This window comes from Acomys russatus, chromosome 18, assembly GCF_903995435.1.
Source record: "Acomys russatus chromosome 18, mAcoRus1.1, whole genome shotgun sequence".
Classification (NCBI taxonomy): domain Eukaryota; kingdom Metazoa; phylum Chordata; class Mammalia; order Rodentia; family Muridae; genus Acomys; species Acomys russatus.
This window is the reverse complement of record NC_067154.1, coordinates 12,792,702-12,818,126: the sequence shown is the minus strand read 5'-3', so window position 1 is coordinate 12,818,126 and position 25,425 is coordinate 12,792,702. Positions and strand designations below refer to the sequence as shown.

At 44.1% G+C, this 25,425-nt stretch overlaps 1 protein-coding gene and 1 pseudogene across 3 annotated transcripts in view; both read left to right on the top strand.

Moving 5' to 3' along the window:
- The window catches only part of Ppp3cc (protein phosphatase 3 catalytic subunit gamma), a 77,327-nt gene extending 58,989 nt beyond the window's left edge, over positions 1-18,338 (top strand). The window contains exons 11-14 of one of the 3 annotated variants that reach the window (XM_051160793.1): positions 10,881-10,959; positions 11,525-11,622; positions 16,659-16,688; positions 17,828-18,337. In XM_051160793.1, coding sequence (XP_051016750.1) covers positions 10,881-10,959; positions 11,525-11,622; positions 16,659-16,688; positions 17,828-17,988 — 368 coding nt within the window. In that variant the 3' untranslated portion in view covers positions 17,989-18,337. Of the gene's footprint in view, positions 1-10,880; positions 10,960-11,524; positions 11,623-16,658; positions 16,689-17,827 lie in introns of all 3 variants that reach the window. The other 2 variants (XM_051160792.1, XM_051160794.1) reach the window with 2 other exon arrangements.
- LOC127202158 (ribonuclease P protein subunit p29-like) lies at positions 2,433-3,195 on the top strand (annotated as a pseudogene).
- Positions 18,339-25,425: the final 7,087 nt, after the last annotated feature.

Genomic DNA, 25,425 nt, shown 5'->3' with positions numbered 1-25,425 from the left:
ATACACCTCTAATTCCAACACTTAGAAGGCAGAGGAGTGTGTGTGTGTGTGTGTGTGTGTGTGTGTGTGTGTCTGTCTGTCTGTCTGTCTGTCTGTCTGTGTGTCTGTGTGTCTGTGTCTGTATGAAAGTTCTGGACCAGCCAGAGATGCATAATGAATTTTCAGAAGCAGTAGAAATTAAATATAGGCCCTCCAGAGTCCACAGACACTGGTTTTGTCAGGTCAGACTTAAAACAAAATGAAATTTAAAAAACAACTTAATTTGCTTTTTGAAGATTGGCTGGGCTGGAATTCACTATGTAGACCAGGCTGCCTTGAAACTTGCAAAGATCCGCCTTGAAGCTTGCAAAGATCCACCTGCCTTGACCTCCTGAGCCCTGGGATTAAAGGTGTCTACCACCATCCCTGGCTTAATTTGTTTAAGAATTTAAAAGACCAGGCTGAAAATGTTGGTAGAGAACTGTGAATTATAAGAAGGAATGTAGCAGATTTTATAAAGGATCAAAAATGAAATTATAGGGCTGAAAAAAAAAATAAAGGTAACAAATTAGCAAATTTAATGAAGTAAAAACACAGACTACATGACCTGGAAGTAGGTCAGAATAAAAGTAGCTGACAAGAAAGGAATGCAAGAACAGCTAAGAGACCAGAACATATAACGAACAGGCGTAGCAGATACGTGCCTGGAGTACCTATAAAGTGGGAAAGATATAGTCTTTGAACAGGTCCAGATAGAAACACTTCCAAGAACTGAGAAGGCACTGAGCTTTACCAGAGGAAGCTCTTAACACAGCAGCAGACGCTAAGAAGGGCTCCTAGCACTTGACGTGAAGGCCTCAAGATGGAAGAGGGATCCGAAAGCAGCTGCACAGGCAGGCTCTTCATGGCAGCAGCAAACCAAGGCTTGGAGCAACCCACGTGAGGTGCTGAAAATTAATACCCATAATTTACAATCTTAGGCACAGCAAAAATATTTTAATAATAAAAGTAAAATAAATATGTATAGATACCTCTCCATCCCTTAAAATTTTTACTAAGAGAATTAGCAGAAGATGTATACTAAATGAAATTCTAACCAGAAGGAAAATACTATAAAGAAGTTTAGAAACCTAGGAAGGAATGAAGAGTACAAGTGGTAGAGACCATGTGCAGAACTATGTGAACATGGATTCTTGTTGGACTCAATAAATAAGACATATGCTAATAATAGTGGCATATAAAACCAATACTGTGCCGGGCGGTGGTGGCGCACACCTTTAATCCCAGCACTCGGGAGGCAGAGGCAGGCAGATCTCTGAGTTCGAGGCCAGCCTGGTCTACAAAGTGAGTCCAGGACAGTCAAGGCTACACAGAGAAACCCTGTCTCAAAAAACCAACCAAACAAACAAACAAAAACAAAACAAAAAACTGAAAAACCCAAAAACCAATACTGTGATGAATAGATGTAAAATGTACAGGGGACCATGCACTCTCATCATACATGATAAACCAGCATTCTTCTGGCCGTTAGCATTATATTTCAGTAAGCAGTAGATTCATAGTGCAATCTCTAGGTTCAGCTAAAATAGTTTGTTAGGTAACTTTTAAGTTATAGGAAAAATGGAATGAAAAATGAAACAGAAGAAAATATACATCTAGCCGTGTTTTATGAAAACAGGTGTATGAATAAAGTGCAAGAGCAAAGGGCTGTAGAGTAGCAAACGCGCCACTGGCTGAGGGGTACTGTCACCATGACCCCTGAAACACCGTGACCAAAAAATAATAATAATAAAAATAAAAATAATCGGGGAAGGAAAGGGTGTATTCAGTTTATGCTTCTACATCACAGTTCATCAGAGAAAGTCAGGACAGGAACTCAAGCAGGGCAGGCACCAGGAGGCAGGAGCTGATGCAGAAGCCATGGGGCTGCTGCTTACTGGCTTGCTTCTTACAGCCTGCTCAGCCTGATTTGTTATAGAACCCAGGACCACCAGCCCAGGGATGCTACCACCCACAGTGGGCTGGGCCCTCCCCCATCAATCACTAATTAAGAAAATGCCTTCCTAGCTTGCCTACAGCCTGATCTTATGGAAGCATTTTCTCAACTGAGGTTCCTTTCTCTCTCATGACTCTTTAGCTTGTATCAAGGTGACATAAAACTTGCCAGTACAACTGACTCCTTGTCAACTTGACACACAAACACACCACTTTTCAGTTAGAACCTTTCCCTATATTCCCAAGATGGCACGTTAACATTAATATCATGACATCTGAAATCTGGTCGCAGTCCATAGACACGGGCTGGAGCGAGTCTGTGTACTGTGATTACACAGGTTATTTCTTGGGCACAACTGAAAAAGTGGAAACTTAGAAAAGGAAGAATCCTGGTGGGTGAAAGCTGCTGAAGAAATGAAGAAAAGGAATGAGTGAGTCCTGAAGGAGACGTCATCACCATGAAGAGTGTGATCTACCATGTCTTTTCTCATAAAGAAGCCAAAGACCACGATGTGCAGGGAACCCAGCAGGCTGAGGCTGTACGTGGCTCCCTGAAGCAGAACATACCATAGCTGAACCAGCAAGACTGTGAGAGCCATCTACAACCCAAGGGTGTGGTCTTGGAATACTTCACTCACCAGAAGCCAAAGCAGAAGAAATCCAAAGCCTCTCTGCCAGACAGAGGAGAGACATGTGGCTCTTTGACGTTAAACCAGAGCAACAAATATACAGTCTCTTCCTCCCTCTGTATGAACTCTGGAAGCAGTACATCTGAGGCCTGTGCTATGGGCTCAAGCTAGACACTCACAAAATCCAAGTGCCCTTCCTCTGTGGGGGTCACAGGAATCCTTCTTCAGGTGACCAAGCATGTCTTTAAGATCTTCGTCAAAGAAGACCACCTGAAAGTTATCCCCAAGCTAAATTGTGTGTTTACCATAGAAATTGATGACATTATTTCCTACATTTGGGGAAGCAAATCACAGCCTAGGTCAAATGAGCGGTCTGCCAAGAAGTTCAAAGCAAAGGGAACAATTGACCTGTGAACTCTTGCCACTGGAGACAGATGTCCCTGGCAGCTGAGAACTGGGGACACCCTAAATGCCCACTTTTCTATGAAGAGTCTTCTGAGTGTAGCCCGCCTCTACAGGGAAAGCAGGGTGGGTGAAGAACATGGAACAGCGCAGGAGGAAGTCAGGGCTAGATGTTTGCATTTCCAGGTGACCTTAAGTTAGCTTCAGTTCCATAGAGAGGAAACTGTCAGGAAACACCCAGGATTAGCCTTAGTTGATCTGGACAAGGGGCCTTTCTTTACGTTCTGTCTCACATTTTTCTGTGTTTGCTGAACGTTCCATGCTGAATCGAATATTCAAATAATAATAAAATATACCACAGGCAAAAAAATTAATATCACAATATAAAACACAATTTTAAAAGTCTCACAGCACTTACAGATTTAAACACAGTAAAATTTCAGTCTCTTTGAAATATCTAATCTCTCTAAAAATTTGATATATGTTTTGTTTTTGGATTTTTGTTGTTGTTATTGTTCTTTTTTGGTTTTTCGAGGCAAGGTTTCTCTGTGTAGACTTGGCTGTCCTGGACTCACTTTGTAGACCAGGCTAGCCTCGAACTCACAGTGATCCATCTGCCTGCCTCTGCCTACTGAGTGCTGGGATTAAAGGTGTGCGCCACCACCGCCCGGCTTCCAAAATATGTTTTAAAAGTTCAAAATCTTTCACCTGTGGGCTCCTGCAAAAATCAAAATTACATTAAATACCTTCTCACATCAAGTGGGAAGAGCCAGGGCACAGTCATAATCTGAACAAAGCAAAACCAAACTCTATCTGAAAAACTCAGCCCCTAATGTCTGGGACCCACTCACCGTCTTCTCGGTTCCCCCAAAGAACTCTGGTCACGTCTCTGCCTCTCACTCTGCAGCACAGTCTGTCCTCTAAGCTCGGGCAGGCCCCACTCCACTGCCGCTGCTGTTCTTGCTGCTCATCCCATGGTGCTGGCATCCCTAGAGTGCTAGGGTCTTCTGCTCGGCTGCGCGTTCACCAATAGCCTCTCCTACGCTCTCTTCGTGGCGCAGCCTCAGCTCCTCTCCATGACCACTTCAGTCTTGTTGAGGGTGCACCTTCACCATGGCCTCTCACAGTGCCAGGCTTCAGCTGTTCTCCATGACCCCTTCATGCCTACAAAACCAGTACCCCCTGGGTGACTCTTGGCTAACTCAGGAAGCACTTCCCAGAAGATTTCCCCTCAATGATGCCCGTTTCTTCTTGATCACCACTGATTTCTCAGCTCCAGCTGACCACCGTCAATTATCCAGTACAGCAAAGGTTGTACTTTAGTGGTTCTGGTCTCTTTATTAATCACAGCCAATTATTCAGCCCCAGCTGACCAGATATCACCGAGTCATCAAATGGTCTGCTACAGCCTCTGCTGCCCTCTGAAACCTCACAAGCCAGGCCTCCATTGTCTGCACTGCTCTCAACATTCTCACCATCCAGCCTCTTACAGAACAGCTCACTGAGCTCTCAACACTCAGTGGCTTTTCTAATCCAAAGTTCCAGAGTGCTTACCCAGTCCTCCCCTGCCCCCACTGTCCTGGTACCAGCTTAAGAGTTACTATTGCTGTGAGGAAAACCATGACCAAAGAAACTTGGGGAGGGGGGAAGGGTTTACTCGGCTTATGCTTCCACATCACGGTTCATCTCCACAGGAAGTCAGGGCAGGAACTCAAGTGAGCAGGGGCCTGAGAAGCCATGGAGGGGTGCTGCTTACTCACTTGCTCCTCATGGTTTGTTCAGCCTGCTTTTTTTTTTTTTTTTTTTTAATAGAATCCAGGGTCACAGCCCAGGGCTAACACCACCCACAACGGGCTGAGCCTTCCCCCATCAATCACTAATTTAGAGAATGTCCTACTGGCTTGCCTACAGCCTGATCTTATGGAAACATTTTCTCAATTGAGGTTCCCTCCGCTGTCATGACTCTAGCTTGTGTCAAGGTGACATAAAGTAGCCAGTACAACCACCTAGCCTTGATTGATTCTAAACTTCATAGAGAAATGGCTCAAGGCTTAGAGAATACCATAGGAAGAGGGCTTGTTCTATATATGTCAAGATTTACTGTAAAGCTGCAGTAATTAAAATGATTAATTCAGGGGCTAGAGAGATGGCTCAGAGGTTAAGAGCACTGCCTGTGCTTCCAAAGGTCCCAAGTTCAATTCCCAGCAACCACATGGTGGCTCACAACCATCTACAATGAGATCCAGTGCCCTCTTCTGGTGTGCAAGCATACATGCAAGCAAAACATTGTATGCTTAATAAAAAAAAAGATTATAAAAAAGATTAATTCAAAGATAGATAAGCATTGAAACAGACTAGAGAATCCAGAATTAAGCCACATGTATATGGATACTTGATTTTTATTGGGGGTGGTACTGGAGAATGGCTTTATTTGTTTGTTTGTTTGTTTGTTTGAGACAGGTTCTCAGTGTATGCCCTGGCTGTCCTGGAACTCAGTACATAGATCAGGCTGGCCTTGAACTCACAGAGATCCATCAGGTCTAGGATTAAAGGTATGTATCACGCCTTTAATCCCAGCACTCAGGAGGCAGAGGCAGAGGCAGACGGATCGCTGTGAGTTCAAGGCCAGCCTGGTCTACAAAAGCAAGTATAAGACAGCCAAGGCTACATAGAGAAACCCTGTCTCAAAAAAAAAAAAAAAAAAAAAAAAGGTATGCGCCACCATACCTGGCTAATATTGGCATTTTAAATAAATACTTTGTGGACACCCACTTTTGAAAAAATAAATTCATATGGAATTTATTTTGTGCCTCCAAAATACTTACTTTTGTGGCTTTATATTTCATTCACATATGAAAGGTATGAGAGGCTGAGGCTGGGGCTCAGCAGTGGAGCACTCACTTGCCCAGTGTTGTGAGGTCCTGGGTGGCTTTGCTAGCTAGCATCATTACATCACAGCAAAAACAGGAGAAGGAGAACAAGGCAGGGATGAACCCCTCTCCTTCCAGCACTTGGGACTGGGCAAGAGAACAGACTGAGGCCAGTGGGGTTATGTAGTGAATTCAAGGTTAAGCTGAGCTTCATAGAGAGCCCCTGTCTCAACAAACAGCAACAGGTTTTTAAAAAAAATATATTTATTTATTTATTTATTTGAGTGTTCTATTTGCATCTATGACAGAAGAGGGAGTCAAATCCCATTACAGATGGTTGTGAGCCACCATGTGGTTGCTGGGAATTGAACTTAGGACCTCTGGAAGAGCAGACAATGCTCTAAGCCACTGAGCCATCTCTCCAGCCCCAAATAGCAACAGTTTTTAAAAACTTAAATGTAAAATAATGAAGTGTGTAGTGTTTATAATGAAGAATTACCTTGATAACCTTGCAATGGAAAAATCCTTTAAACAGGATGCAAAAAGGACTAGCCTCCTAGAAAATTATTAATAAATTAAATACACTGAAAGCAAGATCTGGGCTGGAGAAACATCTCCATGACTAAGAGCTTGTGCAGTTCTTATACCCATGTGGCTGCTGCCAACTCCAGTTCCAGGAGTCTTACCTGAAGCTCTCTCTGGCCTCTGAGGGCACTGCATGCGTATGAGACACTTATAGGTACAACACTCATAAAATACACATTTTTTAAAAAACAAAATAAGGATAAAAGCATTTGCTTATTCAAATACTCTGTTCAGCATATGAAAAGGCAAGCTGCCCAGGACAGGATATTTGCAGTACTACCAACACATGGCCCATTGACAAAAGACTGAATTACTGCCAATTAAGATGACGAGGGATGAACAGACACATCACAAAGAGAATTTCCATGATTAGTAATCATGAAAATGCAAATTGAAATCATAATGAGCTAATACTTCATACTTACCAGATTGGCCAGAATTAAAGATGAGCCATACCCAGTGTAAGCAAGAACATGTAGTAATGGGCGTGTTCACATACACCAGGAAAATATGTAGATTCCATTCTAATGGACAGTGCTAAACTGTTATCCAGAGTTAAACATACCAGAACAGGTGCATATGTGTACCAAAGACAGGTCTACAGATGTGCATACAAGAGCCTCACGTGTAATAGCCAAAAGTTAGAAACAGCCCAGGTAATTATTGCTGGCATAGGAGTGATAAATTGTGGCATAGGAGACCAAGCAAGGTTGCACACACCTTTAATTCCAACACTTGGGAGGCAGAGGCAGGCACATCTCTGTTAAAGTCATTTTTATAAAACTGTTTCTCTTACTTTATTTCTTTTCTTTTTCTTTCTTTCTTTCTTTTTTTTTTTTTTTTTTTTTTTTTTGTTGTTGTTTTTTTTTTTGTTGTTGTTTTGTTTTGCTTTTTTTTTTTTTTTTTTGAGACAGGGTTCTCTTTGTAGTCTTGGCTGTCCTGGATTCGCTTTGTAGACCGGGCTGGCCTTGAACTCACAGCGATCCGCCTGCCTCTGCCTCCCGAGTGCTGGGATTAAAGGCGTGCGCCACCACGCCCTGCTTACTTTATTTCTTAACCCAGCTATCACACAAGTAATCGAGACTCTTTTATATTTGTTTATAAAGCTTTATAGCACAATCTTGAGCAGTTTAAGTCTGTCTTTAACCCTGTATGTTATTCTAACTCCATCTTTGCTAAAATCCCTAAGTTAATTGCTCTTTAGTTCTTTCTTTGCTCTAGCTAAATCTTCTTCATCTTTCCCACACCCCTGCCTGTGTCTGAATCCCTTGCTGAATCCCCTACTTCCGCTTCTAACTCCCCCTCCCCTGGCTGGCAGGAAATCCAGACCTATTCTCTCCCCTGCTCAGTCAGTGATTGGCTATAAGCTGCTTTTATTGGCATACAATTGGGGAGCAGAGTTTATACAACACTGAGACAGAAGATTCTCAGAACAAGACTTGTAACCAGAGAGGGGAGATACAGAAATCAGCATTTGAACTAAACAATAACCTTATGCCAACATCTCTGTGAGTTTGAGACCAGCCTGGTCTACTTAGTGAGTTCTGGGACAGCCAGGGCTATGTAAAGAGACTGTCTCAAAAAAACAAAACAAAACAACAACAAAATAGTGGCACAGAGCTGCAGTGGAACAAACAGTATGTGATGATAAAAATGGGCACAGTGAAATGTGAATGAGTCTTACAAAACATAATGTTGAATAAAACAAGCCAGATCCCCCCTTACCCCCAGTGCTTAATTGTACAACTATATGAAATCCAAAACCTGAAAATTGGGCCAGTGAGATGACTCAGTAGGTTAAGGTACCTGCTGCCCGGCCTGAGGATCTTAGTTTAATGCCCAGGATCAACATGATGAAAGAGAAGAAATAACTCCTATAAATTGTCTTCTGACCTCCACTTACTGAGTGTGCACACAAAGAGAGGAAAAATACAACTTTAAAAAAAAAAAATGAAGGCTGGAGAGATGGCTCAGAGGTTAAGAGCACCGTCTGCTCTTCCGAAGGTCCCGAGTTCAATTCCCAGCAACCACATGGTGGCTCACAACTACCTGTAATGAGATCTGGTATCTTCTTGTGGTGGGCAGCCACATGTGTGGGCAGAATACTGTATAAATAATAAATAAATCTTTAAAGAAAAAATATTTAAAAAAAAATGAAAAACAAGTGCATATGGATGCATTCAAACATGGTAAAATGGAAAACAACAGGAAGAAAAAAACCTAGTGAAAAGCAAAAGAGTGGTGTCCTTTAGACAGGGGAGGTACTGTGGGTTGTGCACAGCATTGGTATTGCCCTGGGTGACTAGTTTTATAGGCATGTGCTTTTTAACAAATTATGTAGTGACCAGTTTGCTTTATATAAACACGGAAGTTCATTGTGCTTCATAGTAAAAAGGTAAAAGTTACATGCCTACAGATGGAGGCAATAGAGCTTTTGGAAGCTGAGAAAACAAATTAACTGGAGGAGGACAGTGGAAAGACAGGCAATTTAGAAGACACGTAACAACACATGTAGGAAAATGCCAGGATAAGACCTGCTACTTTGTGTGATAACTTAAAAAATTGACACAAAAATAAAAACAACCCAAAGATATTTTCTTGCGGTAAGAAAGATCCACCAGACCTTAAAGTCTGTCTAGGAATGGAACAAGGTAACAGATTGTTTTTAAGATGCATTAGTATATTCACTTAGTTGATTTGGGAGCACTAAAGTCCTACTTAGTAACAAAGGGTGCTAAATGTCAATCCTGGTTTCTAGAACCAGGAATAGAGGAACAGGCAGGGACTCTGTGCTCAACCAAGGAAAATAGATGAAAGCCTTTGGAAAAGCTGTTAAAGCCCTGCTTGCCATGGGATCTCTGTCCATTCTCTGATGTCTAGAGGCTGATGTCTAAAACCAAAGGAGGTTTGGATCTGGACTGTAAATGACAAACAAGAACTGGTTTCCCTAACAGAGGCCCAGCACACAATGCTCAGAGCCATCAGTTGCCTTTTTCCAGCTCTGGAAGCTTTTGACTCCCTCCCTGTCTTAATCATGAGCAAACACCAATGATCATCAGACCCCTAAGCAAAGGCTTTTACAGAAGACACAGAAAACAACTTGAAGTCCTGAAGGCTTAGACCTATAAAAGGAAAAATGGCTCTTGAAAAATGAGATGTGCTAGCAAGTCAAACAGCCGCTCAGTGTTCCTGCTGGGAGATCTGTAAACTGCTCTTGTCCGTTGTTTTTGCTCTTTGTGTTGTCCCACAAGCAGTGTCTTTGTTATTTTCATGCTGGGTTGGGGGGGAGGCGGGTTAGATAATAGTAGATGGGAATTAATGGGAAAGGTTAAGCTATTAAGAAATGGAGAAAGGACAAAAAAGGAGTCTGTATGTGGCTGTCACGGTGCAGGCAGTCCCTGAGCTGCTTCCCTCACAGCCTGCTCCTTTCCATGTATTTCACTTGGATTTTTTTTTCTCTTCCATGCAAACTCGCATTCTCCACCCATGTGTCTGTCTTCATCTCCTTGTTTCTTGGTGTCTCTTCTCCCCGAAGATCACTACGTTTCAAGCTGTCCGAAAGGTATCCTACTGAAATGTGCTGTGAGCTAAATTCTCGCTGTGTGCTCTGCCACCATTGATGGCTTGGTCCTTTTCAATTGGTAGCTGAGCAGTTTCACAGGACTTTCTACCCTCCCTCTCAGTGGGAATGGCTGTTTTCTGTGGACCTTTTGTTTGGTCCCGAAGGATTGAGAGGAGGGAGAGAGGAGGGAAAGCCTGTGTATCTTTGACTTTTGGATGCTGTTGCCTGGGGTATGCCTGGATCTTTCCTTTCATGTTTGGGCTGTTTCCTAAATCTTAAGAAAAGGCCATAAAGTCTTGTATGAACTTCAGGGTGGGGCTTTAGAATACCTTGCCCATCCTTGTAATCTGTGTGGCACAGTTGTTAGCAGTATTCTGAAGGAACAAGTAGCTCACTGGTGTGAATACTGAAGATTGTAGAATGAAAGTGACTCTTCCTGTGTTCAGGACAGCTGCTCCCTTTGGCAGACCAGACCCTGCACCCAAAGGTGGTAGACAGCATTCTCAAAAGAGATCTTGGCTTGTAGAGCTGTCATTGTGAGGTTTGTTTGTGTCTTTGTGTTTCATTAGTCACTGCATCCAACATTTCAGAACTACAAAACTTCCTGCTCCCCATACATGACCCCAGTGTCTTCTCGTGACCCCTTCATCCATGCTCTCCTTCATTCTCTCCTGTTTTCCCCCTTGTTCCTTGGAACTTCCTGGGATTTTTAATTTTTTTTTTTAATTAGGCTTTGATTCTTCTTCTTTTCTAAGTTTCTCTTTAACTTAAATACAAAAGACAGTCCGTCTTGCATTTGAAAAAAGCTGTCTTGTTAAACACATTCCTTTAACTCGTTTGTTCTTTGTATTTTCTAAGGCACTTCAGCTCGAAAAGAAGTCATCAAGAATAAAGTCAGAGCCATTGGGAAAATGGCACGGGTCTTTTCAGTTCTTCGGTAAGGCTCTGTCATCACATCATGGTTTCAAGGAACTTAGGAAGGGCATTAGAAGTTAGCTTTAGTGTTTCTAAGGTTACAGTCTGGTGCTGGAATTGCAAGACTTCCGGTTAAGTGCAGGTTGAACCAGATTTCATGCAAACGCGAATGTTTGGAAAACCTTCATTTAGTTGCATAGATGTAGAGGTTTAGATGTAGAGGTTTTAGAGCCAGCTTCCCCATGTTCAGATTCTGGCTTTCCTTGGCTGTGTTGTCTTGGGTTCAATCTCTGGGTCTTAGCTTTCCTTGTCTATAAACTAGAGATTATAATAGGACCTCGCTCACGTGTTGTCAGTTAGGGCAAATGGGATAAAGTATGGGGAGCAGTGCCTTGCTACCAGTGCCTCTAGGTGAAAAAAGGGCTGGCTAACTGTTTTTATCTGAAGTGTTTGCAGAAAACCTGGGACAGATGAAGGTGGGGGACCTGTCTTCATGCCTCTTTGCCTTTCTGTTGCTGTCCTTCAGATGTCACTTTGCTGTGCCACAGCTCCCTGGCATTAACCAGGGCTTCCATGTTCCTTTGCAGGGAAGAGAGTGAGAGTGTGCTGACCCTCAAGGGCCTCACTCCCACAGGCACACTCCCATTGGGGGTCCTCTCTGGAGGAAAGAAGACTATTGAGACTGGTGAGTATGAAGATGCCCCTTTCTAAAAGGTGCGCCCTGTTACCAGCGGGCAGGGACTTTGTTTAGAACCCAGCACTAGAGCAAAGGATATTTATCCATGGAAAGAGGAATCATGACTCTTACTCCTTCATGTGTACACACAAAAATAATTCAAAATAGATTATAATTTAAATGCAAAATTTAAAGCAAATTCAGAAAAAGTGTGGAGAACAGACATTGGAGTAGCCAAAGTCTTTAATTAGAGACAGAAAAGAAAGAAAATAAAGATTATTAAAATTAAATTCTCCTAATGAAAATACATAGTTAAGAGAAGGAAAAAGGCAAACCATAGAAAATTTCTGCACTATCTATATCTGACAAAGGCCTTGTTTCAGGATAGACCACAAATAATAAGAAAAAAGAACATTAAAATATAGTCCAATGATTTTATTTGTTTATTTCACCAAAGAGGATTTCAACATGGCCAGCAAACATATACGAAGATGCCTAATGCAGTTACTCATCTGGAAACACAACGGCATACCCACAAGAATGGCTGAAATGTTAAAGTCTGACAAGATCAAGTGTTGGTGTGTCCATGGCGCACTGGATTAGATATAGGCTACTGAGCTTAAAAATAGACTCAACCATTCTAGCCAACTGATAGCCAATAAAACTAAACACATTTGTACCCATACCCTGCAACTCCAAGACTATCAAGAGAAATTAGCATACGTGCCTACCAGAGGATGGTTCCTGTGGTCTTACCGTGACAGCCCCAGAGCAGAAGCAGCCCCCCTGCCTGCTGCTGGTGAAGAAGCTCTTTGCCACCGTGGCCACTGCCCACCCACTGGACCTGCTGCACTGGTGTCAGAGCACAGCTCAGCTCCTGTCCATCAGTAAGCGAGAGTGATGGGCTCTGAAAGCTGATGACATTACTGGAGAATTCTGCATGCTTTGGATAACATATATGTAACCCTAAATTGATTAAAACACTAATTCAAACCAGGAATGAAGAGACATAAAATATATTGGGACCAAGTCCAAAAGAGTGTGAAGAAACATATATATCTCAAGGAAACAAATCTATAAAATTCTCTTGCTGCCTTTGATTCATAGATTAGCTTTTATGAGATCTAGCAAAAAACAAAAAAAAAATTTAGATTAAAGCAACTTTGTGGATCAATAAATTTTCAAAACTTTTGAAGTAAGGACTTGAAGCTAAGTAGACATTGCTCTTTTTTCTTAGCCCATGTTTCTTCCTGTTACTCTAAAACACTCTCATCAGAACTGTTCACAGGAATTCTCCATGACTAATGAACAAAAATCAATAAGTATCTTAAATTTTAAAAACCCTGCACATTTCTTATGGGGGTACAGCCTTTGATAGGTTGACCATGCTTCAGTGGATAGCTTCACAGCCACGTGAAGGAGGTTAAATAGATTCAGTGAGTTACTAACCAAGAAAAGGAGAGGCCATAAAGGGAAGGAGGTGGATATGTAAAAGTAAAACTCCTGCACCCATTGGTCTGAAGATGATTTGGAACTGCTCTATGGGCCTACAAGATGACTTGGTGGGTAATGAAAGATACTTAACTGCCAAACTTGATTGCCTGAGTTCAGACCCACTGGTGGATTCTTTACCCTCCACATGTGTGCTGTGGCACGCTCATGAATGCACACTTGCACACACACAGTATAATGTAAAGGAACACTTAAGGGTCTGGAGAGATGGCTTAGCAGCTAAGAGCACTTGCTACTTTCGGTGAGGACCCAGATTTGGTTCCAAGCACCCACATAGTGGCTCACAACCATCTATAACTTCAGTTCCAGAGGATTTGACACCTTTTTCAGATCTCCACAGGCTACAACCATGCAAATGGTATACATATGTACAAGCAGGAAAACAAAAAAACCATACACATAAAATAAAAATAAATCTAAAAACAGAAATTAGGACCCACAATCAATCAGTAGGTACTAATACAGGTTTGGGGGGAAAGTCAGGCAGGGTGGTGGTGCTGCACCGTTAATCCCAGCATGCCGGAGGCAGAGGCAGGCAGATCTCTGAGTTTGAGGCCAGCCTGGATAGCTGGATGTGGCAACATGCAAGTAATCTCAGCACTTGAGTGGCAGACAGGGGACAACCAGGAAGGAGTTCAATAGTCTAGTCACAGAGCAAGTTTCAGGACTGGCCTGGCCTATATGAGACCCTGCCTTAAAATTTTTTCTTATAAGTATTAAGGAAGGCTTAGGTGTCTATCATAGAGCTCTTGCCTGTGTGCACAAAACCTTTCCTTTGATCCTTAAGACTGGGGGACAAGGGGCAGGAAAGATGGCTCAGGTTAAGAGCACTGACTACTCATCCAGAGGTCCTGAGTTCAATTCCCAGCACCTACATGGTGGCTCACAACCATCTATAATGTGATCTGATACCTTCTTCTGGCCTGTAGGCATACATGGAAGCAGAGCACTGTATACATAATAAATACATAAATCTTTAAAAAAAAAAATAAAAAGGCTGGAGGTAAAAAGGAAAGGAAAACGATGAGATTGCAGAGAAATTGGGTTCTTTATATGGTGCTAAAGGGAATATTTTGTTACGGCTACCATAGAGAAAACATTCTGGTAGTTCTTCAGATGACTAAATAGAGTTACCATAGAATCAGCAGTGCCACCCTACACTTCCTCCCTCCACTGAGAGGAATAAACTATGCCCTCACCAAAACATGTACACTCTCCATCAGGGCCTCAAGTGGCATTCCTCAGAACACCCTAAAAGGGGAGACAATGTCAGTGTTAATCCATTGGATAACAAAGTAAGGTTTATACAGTGGGGATTTCACCTAGCCCTAAGAAGAAGGAAGTACATACATGCTCATGCATTAATGTGAGCAAACATGAAACACATCATGCTAAATAAAAGCTTTCACTAAAGACATCTAACATGGTTCCACTTACATCACATGTCCAGATTTACAGGGACAGGAAGTAGATCAGTAGTTGACTAAGGCTAAGGGAAGACAGGAAGAAGGGAAATGGAAATTGCTGCTAATGGGCAGAGAGCTTGTTTGGAGGGTGATGGTGTAGTGTTCAGCTATAAAAAGCATCAAAACCATTGGCTTTGCCAGACGTGGTGGCAGAATCAGTTAGGTCTCTGGATGCTCAAGGCTAGTCTGCTCTACATAGTGAGTTCCAGGCCAGCCAAGGATATATAGTGAGAGCCTGTCGCAAAATGCACATCACACTCGGAAGGCAGAGGGAGGCAGATTGCTGTGAGTTCGAGGCCAGCCTGGTCGATAAAAGCAAATCTAGGACAGCCAAAGCTACACAGAGAAACCCTATCTTGAAAAACCAAAAAAAGCTGGTCATGGTGGCACACGCCTTTAATCCCAGCACTCGGGAAACAGAGGCAGAGGCAGGTGGATCACTGTGAGTTCGAGGCCAACTGGGTCTTCAAAGACAGTCCAGGACAGCCAAGGCTACACAGAGAAACAAACAAACAAAAAGCACTTACACACTCTTAAACAGTTTTATGGCATAATTTTTTTTCTTGCTGTGTCCCTTGGTACAGATTGATATGCTAATACACAGTCCAAAAAAAAAAGTTCTGTGAGGGCCCCAAAAATGTGATACTGGGAGACTGTAGAGTCCTCAACAGGTAAGAGCACTTGTTATTCTTGCAGGGGACCTGGATTTGCTTCCCAACACTCACATGATGCTTCACAATCATCCTTAATTCCAGTTCCAGGGGCTATGACACCCTCCTATGACCTCCATATATGCAGGCAAAACATCCATACACATGAATTAAGTACATCTAAAATAAAATCTAAGTAGGTCATTGCTATTCATAGAATTTTAGACAAACCTTTGGCTCCCACTTTCTCACATCTGCATGGGCAACATCCCGCTCTGTGAGAAGTCACTGTCATTGCCTTGTGCAGCTTCTCAGACCCATCTGATGTCAGGGAGGAAGTGGCAGTGCTGTAACACAGGCCTTCCTACAAGCCAGGGCGAGCAGTGCTTGCCCCCAGATGCTGGCTCTCATGTTGCAGTGGGAGGTTAAGTAGCTTGGCAGTTCTCCTGCTCCTCATAGTGATGGGTAAAGCCTCACGGTGGTCTTGCTGCTGAGAGTCCTTCCTCCCTTCCTTAGGAAAGTCGCAGTTGGAGGAGTTGGCAGGATTCTAATGGGATCCTTCAGGCTGTACCCTAGAACTTTTTCATGTATTACAGCTTTACTGCCTGACCAACAATAGCAGGAGGAAGTTTCCCTCTTGGTGCTCATTTTTAAATTGCTTCCATTTCTGTCACTGAGAAGGAGAAGATGGCGTTCTTAGTAATTGACCTGCTCTGTTGCACAAGGAACAGAAACTGTATGGGGTGTCAGTGTGAGCCTCTGCCATAGCTCCCATCTCAGATGGGTACATGAATTAGACTTCAAATCGGTGCCTAGTTGTTCCCCCCTAGACCAGAAGTAACCCCTTGCTTATAACCTACTTTTCTCCCCTTCCAAATGCCAGAGCTATTCAAGCACTGCTCTATTCTGTCATCATCATTGTCATCATCATCATTGTTGTCATCATCGTTGTCATCATCATCATCTGGTTTAAGACAGTTGGACCATGTATCCCTCATTAGAAAACAGTAACAAGCATGATTAAATAAGATTTTTAAATAGGACCAAGCAACAGCTTGCTTGATACAATCTGAGCAGTTAGAGGCTCAAACACAGTTGTGATGTTAAATTATCTAATTTGACAAGTCATCATGATGTGCGATCACGAGACATAAACTAGCAGTTGGCTATTTCAAATGAAGAGAGCAGCATCCCATGCCAACTGAAGTGTTAGAAACGTTAGAGCCTACCACCTCGTGTGCACACCCTCCAACGCCTTGTGGGACTCCCCTAACTTCTCTTAACTCCAGGTGACTTCCATTATGGGCAGGTGTGCTGGCAGATGGGACCCTGGGATGTCTGTGCCGGCAGCACTGCTGTTGGTTCACTCTCTCTCTCTGTCTTCATTTTTGCATGCACTGCTCCTGCCTTGGTAAAGCCACAGTTGAAGCGACAGAAGCTCAGGAAGGTATGACCATATCACCCAGCAGCAATGCCCCTGGGTCTGTGCACCAGTCTCAGGGCTTCATCAGCATCTCTGAACTCACTCACATCTACGGAACTCCGACAGAAAGGGAGAGGCTGGCCCTCAGCATGGCCACACGCCACCCTGCTTCTCAGATGACCTTCACACAGCCTATGTCCTTTCTAAGTCTGTCAGTTTTACATAGTGACTGAAGTTTGTACACTTGGTAATGACAGAGGTCAGATGATTTAAATGGGTTTTGGTTTTTTGGTTTTTTTTTTTTTTTTTTTTTTTAATTAAGAGAGTCAGATAGGCATGCTTCATTACCTAAGGAGTCAAAAAGTTAGCAGGAGTGGAGGCCAAAGTAGACAAGTTTAGATGCTTCATTTCTGAGGTTGCCCTAAGGCATTCCAGCTAAGGTACTTTTGTTTCTGTGGAGACACAAGTCACGAATTTTTTTAATGAAAACCATTGGTATTCATAAACCTGGGCTGTAGATTAGTCAGTTCATCAGATAAGGTAATTCAAGGGGGAATTGATGCCTTGACGATGCAAAATTGAATCTGGTTGGAATTATAGCTCTGTGGCAGGGTGTTTGCTTAGGGTGTGTGAGGCCCAGGGTTCAATCTCTAATACTTCAAGAAAGAACCTTCAAAGTTGAGTCAGATGGAGAAGCATCTAGAAGCTGTGCTGAGGATTTTAATCTGTGTCAGCTCCTGGCTGGGAAGACAGAAAGCTGTCTTGGGTAGATGGCTCTCTTGTTACTTCTGTGTGGTCAGTGTGATGGCTGTGCTGGGAGCAATGGTCTGTGTGGTTGTTGTGTGCACTCCTGGTGTTACCTTTTTCTAGGCTAGAACAGGTTTCTCGTAAGAAGCACTATTTCAAATGTGTGGGGGCTAAATAAGAACTAATTTTTATTTGTCAAGTTTATTTCTGCCAGAATTGTTACTCTTACGCCAGCTTCTACTACACTTTGAGCTGTGTAGAGGCAGTGTTTGTGGACAAGGCAGCTTTAGTCACATGCTGCCTGTCAGCAGATCTGTATGTTCCTAGGAGATCGCTGTGTGCTTGGAAACTTGGTGTAAGCTGTTAACTTCCCACCTCCCTAAGCACTTCCTACTCCCTCTCCTGTTTTTCTGCAGCCGTCAGAGGGTTTACAATTTCACACAAGATTCGAAGTTTTGAAGAAGCCCGAGGTCTAGACCGAATTAATGAGAGAATGCCACCCCGAAAAGAGGGCGTGTATCCTGATGGGCCAGCAAAGATGGTGCGGAGGAGCGACCACGGAAAGAAAGCCCTGTAGTGACTCTGGACCCTGTGCAGCACATATGGGCCCAGCCCTGCAAACAGATCATACTCATTTATTATTGGAAACAAACAGAAACAACTCAAACAACTTAAATTTAGAGGTGCATTTGTAATTCAGTTGCATTTATTCTGTAAGAGAGATGACAATTTTATAAATTCTTCTAATTTATGTTCACTATATATAAAAAGTACTGCTGTTTTGTTCCCCACCCCCTTGTCCTAATTTTAGGAAGGGACCTGGTGTGTCTGTGTGTGTGTGTGTGTGTGTGTGTGTGTGTGTGTGTGTGTTGAAGGCTTATGCTATAAAAGGGCCTTCCTGTAATAAAATGGGACTTGGAACCCCGACCTTCAGTTTCTGGCTCAGACTTCTAGCTCGTCTCTTGTTTTAGGGGTGACTTCTTGCATTTACAAGTCGTCGCTTTGCTAACTCAATCGTGTCTTCTCATTTTTTTTTTCCCCTTTCTGCTCGCTACCATTAAAGGAAATCACTTAGATTTCAGTGGCTAAAACTGCTTCTCTTCTGAGGGAGACTTGAACTAACAAGAGAGCAATCTAACTCAGTGATTGTAGGATCCAGGTGGGACTGGCTTCCATAATAATTTACTTCCTTTTGGACTCTCAGGTCCATGAATATGGGGTGTTGTTTGATTGTGTGTGATACATAGGACTGAACACATGGCTCATGTGTACTCCACCACCCAGCTCTACTTCAGCCCTTGGCTCACTTCAATGTGTTTTATAAAGTTCCTCCTGAAAGGTACAGTGAGGGTGGGCTGGGGGCGTGGCTAAGCCTGGCCACTTGAGTTTGAGTCCCCGATCCACATGGTGGAAGAAGAGAACCGAGTCACAAAAGTTGTGCTCTGGCGTCACACAAGCACAGTGGGACACACATAAACGAGTAAATGCAATTTAAAAAAATTAAATAATACTGAGAGGTTTCTTTTTTTTAGAGCTGCTTAAAGTCCCCTCAGTAGTTTAAAGGAGATTTTTCAAAGTTTCAACACTTGCCAGAGCCTTTGCTTTCAGTTTTTTGTTTTTTGGTTTGTTTGGTTGGTTGGTTGTTCAGTTGGTTGGTTTTTCGAACAAGGTTCTCTGTGTAGCCTTGGCTGCCCTGGGCTCGATTTTGTATAGCAGGCTGGCCTCGAGCTCACAGTCATCTGCCTGCCTCTGCCTCCCAAGTGCTGGGATCACAGGCATGTCTGACTTTTGCTTTCAGATTTTAATCCTAGATGAACCCGTCTGCAAAGGAAGTTGCGCTTCTGAATGCCCTGAGGTCATGAGCACTGAGACCTGCCCAAGCCCTTTTATGTCATCACACTAGACATAAAAAAAAATTTTTTTTTTTTCTGAGACAAAGAGTTTCTCTATGTAGCCTTGGCTGTCTTGAATTCACTTTGTAGACCAGGCTGGCCTCGAACTCACAGCAATCCTCCTGCCTCTGCCTCCTAAGTGCTGGGATGCCCAGCCTTTGAATCTGTATTTTAAAGATGCCAAAAACACTACCCTCTTGTTCACGTTTCACATTAGGTCCATGGGAACCTTCTTTTTAAGAACCTTCTCCCATTCAAAGAAATTCAAGAAGCCTGGTGGTGGCGCACGCCTTTAATCCTAGCACTTGGGAGGCAGAGGCAGGTGGATCTCTGTGAAGCTAGCTGCCATGTGGGTGCTGGGGATTAAACTTGAGAGGTCCTCTGGAAAAGCAGCCAGTGCTCTTAACCACTGAGCCATCTTCTCCAGCCCAGGTAACCCAGTTCTTAAAGCGGTGTTCTGGGAATGTCAGAGCACTCCTTCCCAAACTTCTGAAGCTTCACTTGAGCCAGACAGGACTTCCCACCTGTGGCTACATGTAGACATATGAAACTTTATGCTTAAACAAAGACTATTTTTTAAGTTAAAAAAAAAAAAAAAACAAAAACAAAATAACACAGCTGATACAAAGGGAACATCTCTTTTTAGTCTCTGTGTTCTGATTAGAATCAGAATAGTGTGTGTGCGTACATGGGGTGGATGTGCGTGTGGTGGGGGTGCTTAATAGTCTGCTACCATGTAAACATACTCTGTTTCCTTTGCAATCTCAAGATGACAGCTTCCTCTTTTGCCACTAGCGGTTGGCCATCAAAGTGCACATGGCTTGTCACACTGGCACAGCGGGTGGCCGTGCTTGATGTAGCTCCTTGCCTAGGAACAGAGGCGTCAGACTGTCCGGGAATGTCAGCATTGTCCTCACCTACCACTTTCTTTTTTCATTGCCTTTCTTTTCTTCCAGAATAGCTTGCTATTCAGTGAAGCAAGTTTTTCTCACTAGCGAACATTTGTTTTACTAGCCTAGTAACTTAGGAATGATTTCCTGGCACTTCAGAATGGGGGTGGGGAGCCCCATTGGTTTGGTAAATAGAAAACATCGTTTGATGTCATTAAGGAGCGAAGGCAGGAGGATTGCTGAGAGTGGAGTAGCTTTGAGGCCTCTGCCAGCTTTGGCATTCATTATCCCTTAGTTCTTTTTTTCTGTGTGGCTTTCAAACACAAAATCTGAGGCAGCTGGTGTATGTAAGAGAAATATCCTAAGACATGTGAGATGCAGCTGGGCTTCCTGCTTTTACAGCCATTGTGCAAACATAGTCTGCAAATGAGGAAGCTGAAATCCTTTCCCCTGCCTTTATGAAAATCTTCTAGCTGATCTCCCAAGTATTGCCTGTATCATACATATATATATATATATATATATATATATATAAAAGATCCCACTCTAGAGAAATAAGTCACTGAGGGTGATGGCACATGCCTTTAACCCCAGCGCTCTGGAGGCAGAGGCAGGGTGAGTCAAGGGCTATTACAGAGAGAAATAGGTCTATGCTGGCCAATCTTTGGTGACCAGCTATACTAGTTTAGGAAAATCCTGCCCCACACTGACGAGTCATAGTGTTCTTCATATTATTGATCATCGGGTTTTTCTGCCCAATGTTTGTATTGAAAATTATTTCCTAACTAGTAAAAACGTGCTGAGGGAACATTCTAGAACCTCAGTATTTAACCTAGCTGTTATGGAAACGGTGGAACCTCAGGTGCTTTACATTCAGTTTTCCTTACCCAGGCAGAAAAAAAATTCAAGAGGAAGTGTGGGCCTAGAGCTCAGTGTTGGGAGTGAGTCTCCAGTTTGCTAGGTTGTTTGTGGTTCTAGCTGTGGGGGCTGACCTCATCTGACACCCGACCCATCTTTCCTGTAATCTGTTAGATGGGTGAAAAGAGCTGCCAGGATGGCGCACTGAGACACTGAGGAGGTTTGGGTCACACGGAGGAATCCCTTTCAGTTCTTGCCATGATCTGAAGCCCATAGGGAAGGGCTAGGAAAGAGCAGATGTGTGCGGAGAAGAAAGCTGGTCAGCCGAAGGACAGGCGCAATGCTCTCATCTAGGATGCCAGCAGTGAGCTGTAGTAACAATAGGGCTCTGTACCACTGACAGTTTGAGAGGGAGACTACATGACATTGGGATTTGGGAGCTGCCCTGCCTCTATCAAGCCAGCCAAAGTGAATGGGGTCAGTGTTAGCTGCCTTCATCTATGCAGTCACAAAGGTAAGGATGATACGGGGAGCACATTCCCTCCTGGGAGGCCTTGGCCTCACACCTCAGCAACCATAGCAAGACGTGCTAAATAACACCTTTGTTTGGGCCAGGGTTATGCATCGTCAACGCTTTCATGCCAAGTCTAGGTGGTTTCAGATCAAGCAGCAAGGACCGTGGACATGGACCATCCCTCTGTGCAGCTCTGAAGTAGAGCCAAGCACTCTGCCTGCCCGTAAGTCCCTGCCCACATTCGCTTCGCTGTTCCCTTTTCACAGTTTTCCAAGTACCCTCTGTGTCGGCTTGGTTATCGGGGAGGGGGCAGGGGAGGAGGCATATCAAAGTGATTAGAAGCAGGCATGATTAGAAGCAGGCATGATTAGAAGCAGGCAGCCTGAGATTATTATTGGGGGTGATAAAGATGTGTCTTGGAGTAGGTACGTGATGAAGCAAGAGGATCGCTGGAAAATTTGAGGCCAGCCTGATCTCACAGTAAATGCCAGGGTAGCCAGGGCTACATAATGAAAACCTGCACTTAAAACAAGAGGGGGGGGATGTGTTTTCATCTGTCTCAGAACCTTTGTGAAGATGCCATCAGGATGCCTGTCTCGTTCCTCCCATGCAGCATCCTAACCCATAGCTTTTTCTCCTGTCACTCCACCCTTTCCAGGCTTGGTTCCTGGTTTTGCTGCCTAGATGATGAAGCAGCTGGTGGCTCTCTTGAGTGGTGATGGCCTATTTGCTTGTGCTTAGAAGTTACCTGCATTCTCTTGCCTTCTGTTATGTTAAGGACAGTCGTAGAAATGTTACCTATCAACACAGACAACATTAATAAGTCTGTGTGAATAAAACTTTTGTAAGAACTTTCTTACTGTACATTGGAAGTCATAAGATTAAAAGAAGAAAATGACCTTAAAATGGAAGGATTACATCATTGACTCCCCATGTCTTTATTTCCTTGGTTCAGGGACTGATCGTTTTATTTGGCTCTGACCCAGTCAGTAATTCCAGGGGTGAGAGAAAGCCAGGTTTCTGATGTCTGGTCTGATCTCTTGACAATGCCAGTGGAGTCCCTTCCCCAGAGAGGATCCCCCAGCCATAGTTAAAGCTTTGAAGGCCTCTCCTGAGTTTCCACTTTTCTCCACATAAACCCCCTGCCTTTGTCTCTTGCCTCCTCCTGGAATTATGCCCACCATGAACTCCTTTTCTAGCCCCTGCTCCTCTGCAACTTCTTCAGCAGAGGCTCCTCCTTGAAGGAAGAAGAAGAATGATAACCCAGAAACATACAAAGCACAAAAAAGATGCTTTACGATAGTCATTTAATAAGTTTGCACATGATCCTAACCATGGACATTCCAGCCTGGGAAAAGCCAGAAGCCAGAGGAAGTTGATGGAGAGTTGTACTACCAAGCTTGGATGTATCAGACCAGCCTTGGAGACCTCTGAAAAGCAGATAGATCCCAAGGGGCTGGGAATTCACAAGAGCAGATAAGCATCGCTGCACAGCTTGGGGGTGGAGATAGGGAAAGGCTGGGGCCCTGGAGAGGGACTTGGACAGATTATGACAACCGAGGTGCAAAGGCTAAAGCTAGATCTGCTGGACCCAAATAGCAACATTGACATCAAATACAGCCACGCTGTGCAATTTTCAGACCAGAAAAATGAGCCCGGATTTTTAGCTGCACAAAAGCCGAGTGAGCATTTTATGTTCTGTTACCCCAGTGACATCCTGAGTTAACAGTGGCCTTATCCCTTAGCTAAAGCCCCAGTGAGGTGATGTAATGTTTGCCCTTATTCACAGAGTCGTGGGAAGCTGCTGAAGAGCCTAGGAAAGAAAGATGAAACACTGAGTCACACTGGCCCCTGCTAGATCAGGACCTAATCCCTACTTTGTTGTCTGCTCTGGGCAATTAAATGGCTCTTCTTCTTCCTTCCTTCCTTCCTTCCTTTTTCTTCTTCTATCACAACTCTAAGATTTTATTTTAAAAATCTTCTTACTCTTGACTGGATTTGTCACTTGTAGGTAAATTAAGTCTTCATGCTGTGGAGTAGAGACTTTATCGTAGAACTGAAGGAGGCAGAAAGATAGGTTATCCTTTGGATACCAGCACTCTACCTCGTGATACCCTCTGGCTAACCAATCAGCTCTGTCTTCCTTATATCAGTTTACCTGAGCTGGGATGGAAGGTGGCTGAGGCAGGCCTACTTTTCCAGTCCCTGGTTCTGTGCCCTTGGCTGTGGCTGAGCCGACTTGGCTTGTATTCCCCTCTGAGGTCATCACTCATTTATCGTCCCCTGTGAAGTCTGCTTCCCTAAGAGCTGACAGCCCCTTGCTCTTTGCATCCTTTGTAAGAACTGAAGGAAGTCTGTCTGTTTGTTCACCCATGAAAAGAAATGCATGGTGGGTGTGACATCAGTCAGTGTCCAGGCCTCCTGGAGGACAGGCTGGGTAAACTGGGCAGGAACTGATTCTTTTCACAAACCTTTGGGGTATAGATGCTGAGAGCCATGAGGCACCTGCCTCTGATAGGTATGCTTTGAAAATACTTCTGCAAAGCAGATCTGAAATCTTTAAACCTCTTGTTCCCATGGGTTTTACATACCTGTCCCAGCTGCCAGGTTTGATACTGGCCATCCCTGACCTTCACGCTGCAGTGACTAAACCAAAAAAACTTAGACTTCCAGGTAGGCCAGTGTGCAAGAGGGCCCTTGGAGCCCCAAACTGGGTCACTTCGCTTTCCTCCCTTGCTTGCCTCTGTTCCCAAAAGTGGTTGGCATATGTGGGGCCATTGATAGAGCTTGGCAGTACTGCAGGAGCTGGAGTCAGGAGATGGCCCCAGGGATGAAACAGAGTCGAGAGGTCTGTGCTAGTATATCCATGGTGACTTGGCTTCAGTTCCTCGCTGTTGGGTTACTTGTGGTCCCCTCTAGAACAGTCTCTGTGTTCTTGGCTCCTCCCTTCTGGTCTGTAGGAAGGAAACACTCTCCAAGGAGCTCAAACCAGAATGGATATGAAAGCCTACCTGAAGAATGTACTAAAGATTGTCCGCAGGAGAGGAATAGCAGATGCCCTTCTATCTAGCATGAAGGACAGGGGTGTGTGGCAGAGGAAATGTCAGTGACTCATCCAAATGCTACACTCTCAACACTAATGACTAATGGGACTTTGAGCTGGTGGCAGAGGACAGACTACCATGGGGGTGAGGGGTGGGTGAGGGGTGGGGAATGTGCAGAGACAGAATTGGTTGCCCGGGGCTGGGTGGGGCTCCTGGTGACTGGAATCAGATAGCTAGGAAAAACAGCAGTTACGTAACTGTGTTTACATGGGCTCAGGTGGCTGTGGAGGCCACGTGCACCCCTTGACTCAAGGCCATAGCAGAGGCGTGCAGGCAGCCAACTAATAGGGAAGGAGGTCCCCCTTAGACAGGAGGGCGTGCAGGAAGACAGAGCAGACCATACTGACCAGGGCTATGCTCTCTGGAACTATGTTACCTGGAAGCTGCCCAGCTGCGGAGCAAGGCAGCACTGAGCTGGAGCTAGGGGGAGGGGTCAGGAAACCAGACACCTGCGGCTTAGTCCAATCCCTGAACCTTTCTACATGTTTCTCCTTAATCTTCTTAAAGGAAGAGGAATGTTCCCTAAATGTGGGCAGAAAGAGGGAGATTATTCACGTTTCCTTGGATTTCCTTGCCCTGTAATCCTAGTGGTCTTGCATCCCCAGATACCTGAAAACACAGAGGGGCCACCAACCCCAGAGGTGATAAGCCAGGCCAGGTCTGAGTGGCCAGGCAGAGCTGAAGCAGCTAAGCAAAAAAGCTCAGTTCTCCATTGCCCCCCCTTCCCCCTGCTTTATCCTCCAAGACTGTTTACTG